This window comes from Sorex araneus, chromosome 3 (genome assembly GCF_027595985.1).
Source record: "Sorex araneus isolate mSorAra2 chromosome 3, mSorAra2.pri, whole genome shotgun sequence".
Taxonomy (NCBI): Eukaryota; Metazoa; Chordata; class Mammalia; order Eulipotyphla; family Soricidae; genus Sorex; species Sorex araneus.
Window position 1 is genome coordinate 194,346,797 of NC_073304.1, and position 13,458 is coordinate 194,360,254.

A 13,458-nucleotide genomic window follows, 5' to 3' on the forward strand; every position below is an offset into this window, starting at 1 on the left:
GCTATTAAGAAAAACAATAAAGATTTCTCAAAATATTAAAAATACAAAATTCCAGGGGCTGGCTACAAAGTCTTGCTTTGCATGTGATTGACCAAGATTGAAATCCCAGAATCCCATATGGTCTCCCCAGCACTGTCAGGAATGATCCCTGAGCATGACTGCCACAAATAGTTTTAAAGAGAGAGAGAGAGAGAGAGAGAGAGAGAGAAATCCCATACCATCCTGTTATATTCCATACTATCTTATTTTCTTGTCCTATTAACCCAGAAAATACAAAACAGTAGGTTCAAAGAGATATATCTAACATAAAATTTTCCTGGAAGTCGCTGTATAGCCATATTTTCTTTCCAAGTGGCTAAATACAGATGGGTAGCAGCAAGGAAAGATGGATATTAAAAGGAAATTATTAAACAGAATAATTGTACAAAAGGGATGTCTGGCTCATGGCAATTTAAAAAAATGACAATTAGAAATACCAGTAGATACTTAAAAGTCATTGCAGAAAATGTTAAAAGAATAAAGCCAGTCTAGTATGACTAAGTGGGAATGTATCATCACCACATTTCTTCTTTACACAAATACTTTAAGCCAAGAGGAAATACGGGTTATATTTAGAATCCCAATTATAACAAACTTAATATTTCAACAAGTTTTACTAAACTTAGTACATTCATTTCCTTTACTCTCACTACATTATGAGTTTGTTCTTATCTAAGTGCATGACGAGCACTTTAAAATGACAAGAACTTTTTTGTGTTCAACAGCCAGCTATGCTCAGGGCTTACTCTTGGCTCTGGGGTCAAGGATCACTCCTGGCAGGGATTCAGGGAACCATAAGGGATGAGAGGGATTCAACCTAGGTCAGCAGCATGTAAAGGAAGTATCCTATCCACTGTACTACAAAGAGTTTTTGAAAATAGTCATATGAAAATAATAACCTAAAAGAAATCACCTTGGGAAAATGCCACCAGTGGAATTTTCTAAGTGGAAACTGTCCCTTTCAAGGTGGTGTCATTCTTATAAACCCAGAGTTTGATATTTACAAGTTTATCTTCATGGAGCCAGAGCAATAGTACAGTGGGTAAGGTGTACACATGACTGATCTGGGCTTGATTCCCGGCACCCCATATGGTCCCCTGAAATTGCCAGGAGTGAACCTGTGTCCAGAAGCAGGAGTAAGCCCTGAGCACAGTGTGTATGGCCCCCAAAAAGGAAAAAATAAGTTCATCTTGAGGGATTGGATAGTTCAGAAGGTAGGGCTTTTGTCTTGCATGTGGTCAACCCAGGATTTAATACCCAGCATCCCATATGATCCTGGAGCACTCTCAGGAGTGATTCATGAGTGCAGAGCCAGGAGTATCCCCTGAACATCACTGAGTATGGCCCAAAAAAAACAAAACAAAAAGTTCATATTGAGGGTTAGAGGCCCCCTCCCCCTAGCTCCCTAGTTTCCCAATAGCTTGGCAGTCATACCCACAAACTGCCTCCAGCACCATATAGTCTCATCAATGGCCAAGATTCAGAGACTACAAAATAAAGCTCCCCGAAGAGAACGACACAAAACATCCTGACCCCGTGCCAGGCTGTCTTCATGGGGGCAACTCAGAGGGGGTTGGGTTGAGTTTCCCTCCCCACCCCAGCAAAACCCCAGCAGCAGAAAACCTCCAGAACCAAACCACACAGGCACACGCAAGGCCACTCTCCACAGGCTAAAACAAGCCTCCCTACGGGGAAACCTTCAGAAAAACCTAGGTATGCTGGACCCGTGACTGAGATCTCCAAGCCTGCTTGGAAGGGGACTGGGCCTCCTCCTCCCAGCTCCCCAGTTTTCCAGTAGTTTGGCAGTCATACCCACAAACTCCTTCTGGCACCATATAATCTCATCAAGATCCAGAGACTATGAAATAAAGCTCACGGAAGAGAGCGACATAGAATGTCCTGGGCATGTAGCTGCATCTGCAGCCATGTGACCTCTTATACTCGAGCCCACTGATGTACCAAAAGTAGCACACATTTGTTTGGGTTTAACATATATGTCTGTAATCTCTTATACAAGGGCTTAAATGGCTCCAAGATGAAATACAACAATTTTCATACACTTTTCTCTTATGGTGGTGGGAAGGTGCACAGTGGTGGGACTGGTATTTGAATATTATCTGTAATGAACTATTGTGAACAACTTCATAGAAAAAAAAAACAGTAGTAGGTAAGGTGTCCATTTTGCATGCGGCCAACTCAGGTTCTATTCCCAGCACCTCACAGAGTCACTAACCTCTGCCAGGGAGTGATACTTAAGTCAGATCCCTGAGCACTAAAGGGTATGTTTTGAAAACAAACAATCCAAAAAATTCACCTTGAGAGAATGAGGTATAATTAGAAAGAAATGCATAGTAATTACACAAAGAACATTGTAACTGATATTATTCTGAATAGGGTAAACTACTAAATGATTAACTTTGAATATTTTTATGCACAGACAAAATACAGTGACTAGGTTTCTATATACAGTGATCTACTTTTATTTTGTAATTTGTAATCCTCAAAAGGATTTAAAAACAAAATCCTACACTACACACAAAACAAAGAGGTACATTTACCACATTTTCATTGCCTCGTCATTAACAGCCAAAAGTTGGACACCCCCTAAGTCCTCATCAATATAAATGGAAAAATGATGTGGTATATATACATAATGAAGTATTCATCAGCTATTGAAAAACTATTTAAGTCAAGAGCTATATTAAAAGACTATTTAAGTCATATAAAATGTTTATTATGTTTCGAAACCTGGAAAGACAGTACAGTGGGCAGGATATTTGCCATGCATGCAGCCAACCCAGGTTCAATCCCTGTAACTCCATATTGTCTCCCAGCCCTGCGGGAACTAATCTCGAGTGGAGAATCAAGAGTAAGCCCTGAGCCCAGGTGTGGCCCCCCCCCAAAAAAAAAAACAACAAACAAAATATTGGGGCTGGAGAGATGGAACAGTGGGTAGAGTGCTTGTTTTGCATGTAGCAAACATGGTTTAATCCCAGGTACTCCTTATGGTCTCCCACCAGAAGTAATTCTTGAGTGCCGAGCCATGAGTAAGCCCTGGACACCGAACAGTGTGACCCCCAAACAAACAAAAGTAAATAATAAAATTAAATGTTGACTATAAGGTCCTTCCTATATCCACCCAATGGCATAAAACACATCTATCCTAGTATGTGTTGGTGGTGATAGGAAAAGTAAAAACAGAAAAATGGGTTAGACTTTCTCTCTGGTTCAAAATCAGAAATGTGTTCCTCAGTATACATATATACAGATGTACATATATCAGATACACATACATCTGATACCATGTGATATGAAGATCAGTGACCTTCAAATAGTCACTAATCTATTAGTGGCCACAAAAGTATCCAATTTGGGGGATGGAGAGACAGTAGAGTGGCAAGCTGCTGACCTGGGTTTGATCCCCAGTACTCCATGAGTTCCCCAAAGCCTGCCAGAAAAAGTACTGAAAAGAGCTGGTGTAATCCAAAAGAAAAAAAAATACAAAAGAAAAATACTCAATTCTGGGTTATTCTGGGCTACAATAAAATTAAAATTTTGCTCATCTACACATTGCGTGTTTCCCAGTTGTCAAGAGAGTTAACAGAAAATACCTATTCTGAGCAGTCACCCATGACTTTTCCATGCATTCTCCATGCATTCATTTAATGCATTTTAGGAGTATTCTAATCTGAACCAAGGTATTTTATTATACAAATCTGCCAAGCATAAAGTTGAGTTGGTATAGCTCAGTAAATTTCTATTATGCCTTCTATTAAGTCAGAAGCAGGGAAACATTTTAATAAAGTCAAGATGCTATACATATTTTAGACTTTGTGGACAAAATATGTAATTCTTTTTATGTTACATATACTTACTTATTTTTTAGGCCACACCCAGCAGTGCTCAGGGCTTACTCCTGGCTCTGCACTTAGGAATCACTCCTGGTGAGGCCTGGGGGACCATATGGGATGGGTGCTGGGGATTGGACCCACGTCAACAGCATGCAAGGCCAGTGTTCTACCTACTTGCACAATGTATCCCCTTAAACTACATATTCTTTTTTACTTCATTTAAATTGGTGTGTGTGGGGAAACTAACTCCCTCTTAAGCACTATTCATGGAAGCAGAGGGTTAGGGTAATCCTAGCAATATTCAGGCCAACAAGGCCAGAAAGTTCATGGTTTGGCCCAGTGGTGCTAGAAGCTATCAGGGGTTTTACAAATTATGTTTTTGGTTTGGATCACACCCAAGTAGTACTCTTATATGCCAATTACATGTAAAACATACACTCAGCTCCTTGAGCTCTCTGTCCCCTAAAATGTGTGTGTGCTCGCGTGAGCACGTTTATTTTAAACCATATTTATTGAGGCACCAGAATATACTATATTTTTTCCCCAAGCCCACCCACCCTTCAATATTGGTTAATTATACTGTTATTGTTATATTGTTAATTATGTTAATATACTGGCCCCAGCGTCTGGCTGTCTTCATCGGGGCCCCTCGGAGGGGGTGGTTTGAGTTTCTCTCTCCACCCCAAAGAGAGCCTCCTGCAGCTGAAAACCTCCGGAACCCAGCCACAGCCATGCTCAAGGATCCTCTCCACACGTTCGGACGAGCCTCACGCATGAAGGAACCAGCAGAGGAACCCAGGTGTGTGGGACCCACGGCTGAGATCTCCAAGCCTGCTCGGATCGGGACTGGGCCTCTTCTGCCCAGATCCCCCATTTTCCAGTAGCTAGGTGGTCACACCCAGAAACTACATCCCCCCACTCTGGCTCATGTAATACCATCAACGGCCAACATCCAGAGACTATAAAACCAAGCTCCTGGAAGTGCACGACATTCTATAGCCTAGTTCTCCTTCTCAGAGAACCTGGCAAGCTACCGAGAGTTTGCTGCCTGTATGGGAGAGCCTGACAAGCTCCCTGTGGTGTATTCATATGCCAAAATTAGTAACAATGATGAGTCTCATTCCCCTGACCCTAAAAGAGCCTCCAATGCGGCACCATTGGGAAGGACAAGTAATGAGAAGCTTTTAAAATCTCAGGGCTAAGACGAACAGAGAGGTTACTGAGACTGCTCGAGAAAATCGACAATCAATGATGATAATGATGATGATGAAGAATTAAAAAAATTTTTTTGGGGTCTTTTTGGGTCACACCCAGTGATGCTCAGGGTTACTCCTTGCTCTGCACTCAGGAATTACTCCTGGTGGTGCTTGTGGAACCATATGGAATGTCGGGGATTGAACCTCAGTCGGCTGTGTGCAAGGCAAACACCATACCCACTGTACTAATCACTCCGGCCCTATTAATTATACTTTTCAGGCCAACACCACACCAATTACCAGAGTGACAATTTCCCTGCATCAGCGTCACAAGGGCCCATTCAACGTAAGCTCAGTCCTATAGAAAAAAAAATTCTCTAGCTCCAATGACTCTGGCCAATAGTTGTTCCCTTACCATGTTTCTTTATATCCCACATACCCACAGATCTTTCTAAAAACTTTATTGTGGAGATGGTCTTACCCACATACATACAGATGAATAAAGCTAAACTGAAATTCCACTAAACTGCAAATCAGTAAGTTGCTAATTTTTTTCAATAACTTTTTTAAGTATATAACTTTTAAGTTGTAATAATAATTCTATGCTAGTACATTTTTAAATATGAAATAGATAAACCTTTCTAATATACAATTTAATGAGGAGAGGAGAAATAGCTCCCTTCCTTCCTTCATGTGTAAGGCAAACATCCTACCTGCTGTACTAGCACTCCGGCCCTATGAATTCTCTAAGTCACTGTTCATGAAGCCTTTTCTGAATGACTTTTCTTTTTCTAAAAATTGGTTGTTGTTTTTAGGTCACACCTGAAGTGCTTGGGCTTATGCCAGACTCTATACTCCTGGCTGTGCTGGGTGACCATTTAGGATGCTGGGGAGCCAACCTAAGTTAGCTGCATGCAAGGCAAATGCCCTACCCACTGCACTGTTGCTCCAGCCCCAGATTTGTGTTGCTTTGTTTTGGGGTTACATCCAGCTGTCCTCAGGGCTTACCCCTGATTCTTCACACAGGAATTACTATATTACTGGAGGTGCTTGGGGGAACATATGGGGTAGTGGGGATTGAACCTGCACCAGCTGCATGCAATGCAAGCACTTACCTGCTGTACTATCTCTCTGACCCCAGTGATAAATCACTGTATCACTGCATCAATGTCATCCCGTTGTTCATCGATTTATTCGAGCAGGCACCAGTAATCTCTATTATACTCAGCCCTGAGATTTTAGCAGCCTCACCTTACTCATCTTTCCCAATTATTGGAGGCTCTTTCAGGGTCAGGAGAATGAGACCTATTGGTACTGTTTTTGGCATACTGTTTATCTAGCCAGTGATAAATAACTATTAAAAATAGTCATTAGGGGCTGGAGCAATAGCATAGTGGGTTGGGTGTCTGCCTTGCACACTGCCCGACCCAGGTTTGATTTCCAGCATCCCATATGGCCCCCTGGGCACTGCCAGAAGTAATTCAGGAGTGAGTGCACAGCCAGGAGTAACCCCTGTGCATAGCCAGATGTGACTCCCCCCAAAAAAGTCATATTACACTGTAAGCAATTAATAATACAAACTGTACACTTGATTAATCACTATTTTGATTACTTTTAAGGCATAAAATATTTTCACAAGAAAAAACCTTTGGTCTTAGGGATATAAAAAAAAAAAACCAACAGGGAAAAAAAAAAACAACAGAAAATGTCCATCACCAATAACTCATATTGCCCTCCACTTAGGTACTATAACCCGTTAACTTCTTTAATTTGACTATTCTAGTATATAAATGAAAAATTTGTATACACATGTACAGCTTCTATCACTTAGTATGTATGTTTCTACAGGCCATTTATGTTGTAACAGGTGTCAAATTGCTAAACATCCTAAAGGATTTTTTCCCCCTCCTAAAAAATAACTATTCTTGATTTCCATAACAATAAAATTTTACTTGTCTGGGACTTTAACAAGTCATCATTCTGCAAGACTTAATTCTATAATACTGCACTTCCTAAGTTTCTTAGCAAATGCAGTGTGCGAAAAATACCTGTAATTTAAAGCAAAATAATAATTCATTCTCTCAATAACCCAAGTTGATGAGACAATCTATTTCCCTTTTCTAAAAACTTAAAAAAATTTTTCTACTTTCATATTATATATGCATACCTATTCAAGTGATTATAAATATATTATGTGACCTCTGTATCTCTTATATGATTTTTTTTTAACTCTGCCAAAACTGGTTATTAAGTAAATACTAATCATGGACATTAAGCCTTTAACACTTACAAAATACACGGCTCCAAAGCTTCCATGGCCAATTTCTCTGAGATCTGTGAAGAGCTTCTCTGGATCTTCTTTGAAGAAGAGCTCTGCAATTTCAGGATCCTTCAGGCTGCCTGCTCTGTTAGTTGATGGCATCCTGCTTGGCAGTCAGCTGTCTGATTCTAATTTTATACTGCTATCCCAATCCTTGGTTCATCTGCATGAATGAAGCCACGCTGGCATAAACTATTATAAAGAAACAAGAGGAAAAAAGGTAAGGAAAAAGCAAAAGCTACTGAGAATAATTAGTACATGATAATTTTTGACAAATTTATTTCATGTGATAAAATTATCTCAAACCCAAAATGTCATTAAAAAAGCAGTACGTTTTGGGGCTGGTGTGATAGCACAGCGGGTAGGGTGTTTGCCTTGCACGCGGCCAACCCGGGTTCGATTCCCAGCATCCCATATGATCCCCTGACCACTACCAGGGATAATTCCTGAGTGCAGAGCCAGGAGTGACCCCTGAGCATCACTGGATGTGACCCAAAAAGCAAAAAAAAAGAAAAAAAAAAGCAGTACATTTTACTAGCACAATTAATTCCTGAACCTTAAAACCACCACCCATGGTACTTTGAAAGGGGAAAAAAATATACCTTTTCTGTAGAATATAAATATATACTATATACTTTTTTCTTAAAGAAAAAAAGTCTTAGAAGGTTTTCTTTATCAGTACTTAAACATTTATCTAAGTATAGGAGGTAAGTTGCTTGCCTTGTATTTGGCCACCCAGACTGGATCTCTGGCACCACAAATTGTCCCCTTAGTATTATCAGGAGTGGACCCACTTGCCCCTCTACACACAAAAAGGTTTATCTAATTCTAAAGCAGTGAATCTATCAACAGAAAAAATACTATAACATACAGACTATAGAAAAAACATGTAACGCCCCTCACGGTGTGTATGTACAGACAATTACTTTTCTGCATAAATCTGATTTTTAATAAACTATGGCATTAAAATCTGTTTTAGTCAATAAGTAAACAATATAACCAGTAACTTCTTATCATCTGCTATTTATTGCTTTTGTTTGATTACCCTGTTAATGATGCCTGCCATAACCAAGGGAAATGACATGCAATTCATTCAATTTATGAATGAATTGAATTGCATGTCATTCATCCAAAAAAGAGAATAGTATACAAAAGAAAGAACTCATATAACACAAACTAGTTAAAAAGGAAGGGTGTGGGGGCAGAAAACTTGAGACACTTCTCCAAAGTAAATACAAGGTAACAAAAAGATATATGGGGGAAAGATTAAAAAAAAACAAAACCAAAAACAAAACACCAAAAGCCGTCAGTCCTTATTAGAGAAATACAAATAAAAGAACACAATGAGATATATACCACCTTATATAAAAAATGACTATGGGAACTATGAGCTGGCTGTTAATAAAGATAGGGAGTAAAAGAAACTCTTGTACACTGTTGGAAAGAAAACTGATATCGCCTCTTTGAAAAAAAAAAGTCTCCTTAAAAGCTAAAATTATCATATGGGTATTAATACCACTCCTAAATATTTATGCAAAGGCTATGAAGACACTAATCTGAAAAGACAAGCACTATCCAGTTCACAAAAACACTCTTTACCAAAGTCAAGACATAGAAACAACCGGGGGCTGGAGCGATAGCACAGCGGGTAGGGCGTTTGCCTTGCACGCGGCCGACCCGGGTTCGATCCCCAGCATCCCATATGGTCCCCCGAGCACCGCCAGGAGTAGTTCCTGAGTGCAAAGCCAGGAGTAACCCCTGAGCATCGCTGGGTGTGACCCAAAAAGCAAAAAAAAAAAAAAAAAATGGAGGGGAGGAAACTGGGGACAATGATAAAATGTACACTGGTGGAGAGATGGGTATTCGATCATTGTATGACTGAAGCTCAATCATGAAAGTTTTATAACTATAGCTCACGGTGATTAAAAAAAAATGGAGGGGAGGTAAGAATACGTACTATAGTGAGTAGGGCATTAGGTTTGTAAGTTATCAACCTGGGTTTGATCCCCAGCACCACAATGGTCCCCTGAACCCCACTGGGAATGAACCCTGAGCACAGAGCCAGGAGTAAACCTGAGCTCTGCAGGGTGTGAAGCCCAAACAAAATCAACAAAACTGAAAGAAGTGGGGCCAGGGAAATGGCTCAGAAAACATGAAAGCATGGCCCAGGTCCAATCTTTAGTCACGTAATGGCCCAAGAGCACCACTGGGAGTGCCCTCTGACTTCAGTACTGATGACTGCTGTGTAAAAAAATAAAAGATGGGGGGCGGGAATGAGTAAAAATGTTGGGGAGATGAATTAGGGTATTCTCCAGACTGCATGGTCCCAAACATTAAGCTGGAAGTAGCTACTCACCACTTTAGTATGGGCCCCCCAAAAAATTAAAAAACTGGGGAGAATACAGTCTATTAACTAGACCAATTCTCATTCAGAGAGTTAACAAGACTGATAAGAGGAACACTTTTATTTATTTATTTATTTATTTTTCCTTTTTGGGTCACACCCAGCGATGCTCAGGGGTTACTCCTGGCTTTGCACTAAGGAACCACTCCTGGCGGTGCTTGGGGGACCATATGGGATGCTGGGAATCAAACCCGGGTCAGCCGCGTGCAAGGCAAACGCCCTACCCACTGTGCTATCGCTCCAGCCCAAGAGGAATACTTTTAAAGACAGATAAATACATGGAAATAAGGTGCTTTGCTTTACATGTGCCAACCTCAGGCTCAAATCCCAGCACCACCAGGAGTGATCGCTGAGCATTAACACCATCTGTGGCCCCCAAACCTTAAATAAGTAAATTAACACTGAATAGAATCTATGTATCTATGATTTTAATTAAGCATATTTATCATTCAGGCGGACTGCAGTGATAGCACAGCGGATAGGGCGTTTGCCTTGCACGCGGTCAACCATGTTCGATTCTTCTGTCCCTCTTGGAGAGCCAGGCATACTATTGAGAGTATCCTGCCCGCACAGCAGAGCCTGGCAAGCTACCCGTGGCATATTCAATATGCCAAAAATAGTAACAACAAGTCTGACAATGGAGATGTTACTGGTGCCCATTGGAGCAAATTGATGAGCAACGGGATGACAGTGACAGTGACAGTGATCATTCAGGTCTCTGTAGAATTCTATTAGATTCTTGTATAGAATTACACAGCATATTACACATTCAATTGAAAACTTGGTAGAAATTAATTGCAGTTAAATGAATACCCAAATATGAAATATTCCTTTATATCTAAGCTAAAATCCAAAGAGATGATGAAACTGCAGTTTGAACTCATAAAATACATATACTGCAAATTATGTGAGGATGGAAATTTTACTTGTTTTAGCTTTTGAAGCATTAAAAGTAAAAAGCTTCTTATACTTTGACTCACATTACTTTTAATTCAAATATTAGGTGCTGTCAAATGGCTTTACTGCAGAACACTTTTCAAACATAAGCACTACTTTGATTTTTTCATTTTAAGCTGAATAGAGCAGAATGGATAGGGTGCTTGTTTTGCATACAGCCAACCCAGGTTCGATCCCTGGCATCCCATATGGTACCCCCAAGCACTGCCAGGAGTGACCCCTGAGCAGAATCAAGAGTAAACCCTGAGCACAGCTGGGTGTGGTCCCAAAACAAAACGAACAAAAACAGGAATAATTAACTATACAGCAAAAATAAAATCCAAAGCTGCTGATAGCATTAAACAGTTGTTCTATTAATGTTTAATAATAGACACCTCTAAATGTCGAGAGGTGGCCCCTCTCGAGAATTCTGTGGTTAGGTCTCCCTAACCCAACCTTCAAAATAACTTAATCTCTGCTACTTTATTGCCAATCACATAATACTACTAATCACTGTCAGCCCTTGTGGTGTATCATAGGGCTAGAGAATAAGTCCTGCAACAGCCAAGACATTTCATAGATATGATACCAATTAAGTTAAAAAAAAAAATTTGTTAAGCTTATCCTCCTAAGTTTTTATCTTCTGTGTGTAAATGGGTATGCACATGCTGGGAGGAGAAGGGCTTGCAGTGCCAAAGATAAAAGAACACAGAGCCTTACACATGCTAGACAGGTGCTCCATAACCCGAATTATCTCCCTGGCCCTATCTTGATGCATCATCACCAACTATAACACATCTTAGCAAATTCCACTACAAGTGATACTGAATTAGTGCTTGTAAAATTTATTTTATCCACTTTAGTTGCTGACTACAGATTATAGATAAAAGTCAGTTTTTAGGTCCCTTGTTTTTTTTTTTTTTCCTTTTTGGGTCACACCTGGCGATGCACAGGGTTTTACTCCTGGCTCATGCACTCAGGAATTACTCCTGGCGGTGCTAGGGGACCATATGGGATGCTGGGATTCGAACCCAGGTTGGCCTCGTGCAAGGCAAACGCCCTACCCGCTACGCTATCGCTCCAACCCCCAGGTCCCTTCTTTTGACATAGATTCTCCAAACGTAAAAATAAGCAATACAAGTAACTTCTTTTGATTTACCAAGTGACAAGTGAAATCACTCAATACCATTTCTTATTTTTAAATTCACTATTAATGCTGATCTCAATGTCAAGGCTTTGAACAACTCTTTTCAATGAAAGATTAATTGTCTTAAACAATTTTATTTTCTACTGATACACTTCTTCAAGCACTATAAATAAAATCTCCATTACCCACTATCACCATCAGTAAGTTACTTTCTTTGTTTGAGTAAACTGAGTTGCTCAGAAATATATTTCAGTGACACCCTTGTTTTCCTATTTTTCCCAAGTGTGCAGCTGACCCAGATTCAAGCCTGAGTACTCCATGTGGTACCATGAGCCTCACCGGGAGTGATCCCTGAGCACAGAACCAGAAGTTAAGTCTTGAGCACAGCCTGACGTGAACCAAACACGGGGATGGGGTGGTGGTGGTGGTGGTGGTGTTATTACTAGATACCACTTAATGTAATGCCAATGCTGCAATTTGTATTAATTAAACCACAGTCAAGTGTGAGCCACAGGTGGTACAAGCAGGCATCAATGGTAAAAGATCATGTAATAAAACAAAACTAAACAAAACCACAAAACCAAACCAAATCTTATGTGTCAATTTAAAGAGCTGGTGAAAGAGTACAGGGGTTTAGATCTTTGTCTTGCACACAGGTCCACTCCACCCCCTCACCCCTGAGGTTTAATTCCCTGTACCACATATGGTTCTTTAAGAACTGCCAGGAGTAATTCCTGAGCACAGAATAAGGAGTAAGCCCTGAGCAAGCTGGGTATGAGTCCCCCAAAATAAAAATAAAAGGGCCACACAAAAACTCCAATTAACTGAAACATATTACATATTACCATCTATTAGTAGAGATTTAAAGAAACATATGCACACTACTAATCTTTGGAAGATAAAACTTCATACTGTATACTGACTGATGAAGCAAAAATTCTTTATCCTATATTATTGAAAACCAATAAAAATAGTTAAAGATGTACGGCTGTTCTATTTACAATAATAGAATAAAATATTTTATAATTACTAAAATAATTTTACTCTATTCAACCATTCTATTTTTTTGGGGGAAAGGGGAGCTCTCCCATGCAGAGCAGAGAGGTAATGAAAACCACTCCCAGTGATAGTTCACTGGTTGTGCATATGATCCAATGCTTGGGCCTCGTAATACAGTGATGCTGCACCCAGTAGTGCTAGATAGTCAATCATTTTTAATGGCTGTTCATGTCCTTACTTAAAAAGTTAACTATGAAATGACAGCCCAAACCCACAAATTTACTTGCATATAACAAAAATGCACAAGATATTAAGGCCCTTGTAATAAAGTTTTAATATATGTATGATTTAACACACTACGAGAAAATATTCAAAATAAGTATTTCTGAAAAAAGGATTTATATCCAGAATACATAAAGAACTCAAGGGCCAGAGAGATAGCTCAACAGGTTATGTGCAAGCTTTATATGCAGAGAAGTCTGGGTTTGATCGCTGATACCACACAGACCCCCAAGCACTATCAGGAGTAACCTCAAGAACAAAGCCAGAAGTGTTTGGCTACACCT

General features: G+C 40.0%; 1 protein-coding gene across 1 annotated transcript in view; it reads right to left on the reverse strand.

The window, feature by feature from the left end:
* The window catches only part of TAOK1 (TAO kinase 1), a 144,154-nt gene that overhangs the window by 76,920 nt on the left and 53,776 nt on the right, over window positions 1–13,458 (reverse strand). Inside the window, exon 2 of the mRNA XM_055129847.1 lies at window positions 7,377–7,598. Coding sequence (XP_054985822.1) covers window positions 7,377–7,508 — 132 coding nt within the window. The 5' untranslated portion in view covers window positions 7,509–7,598. The remainder of the gene's footprint in view (window positions 1–7,376; window positions 7,599–13,458) is intronic.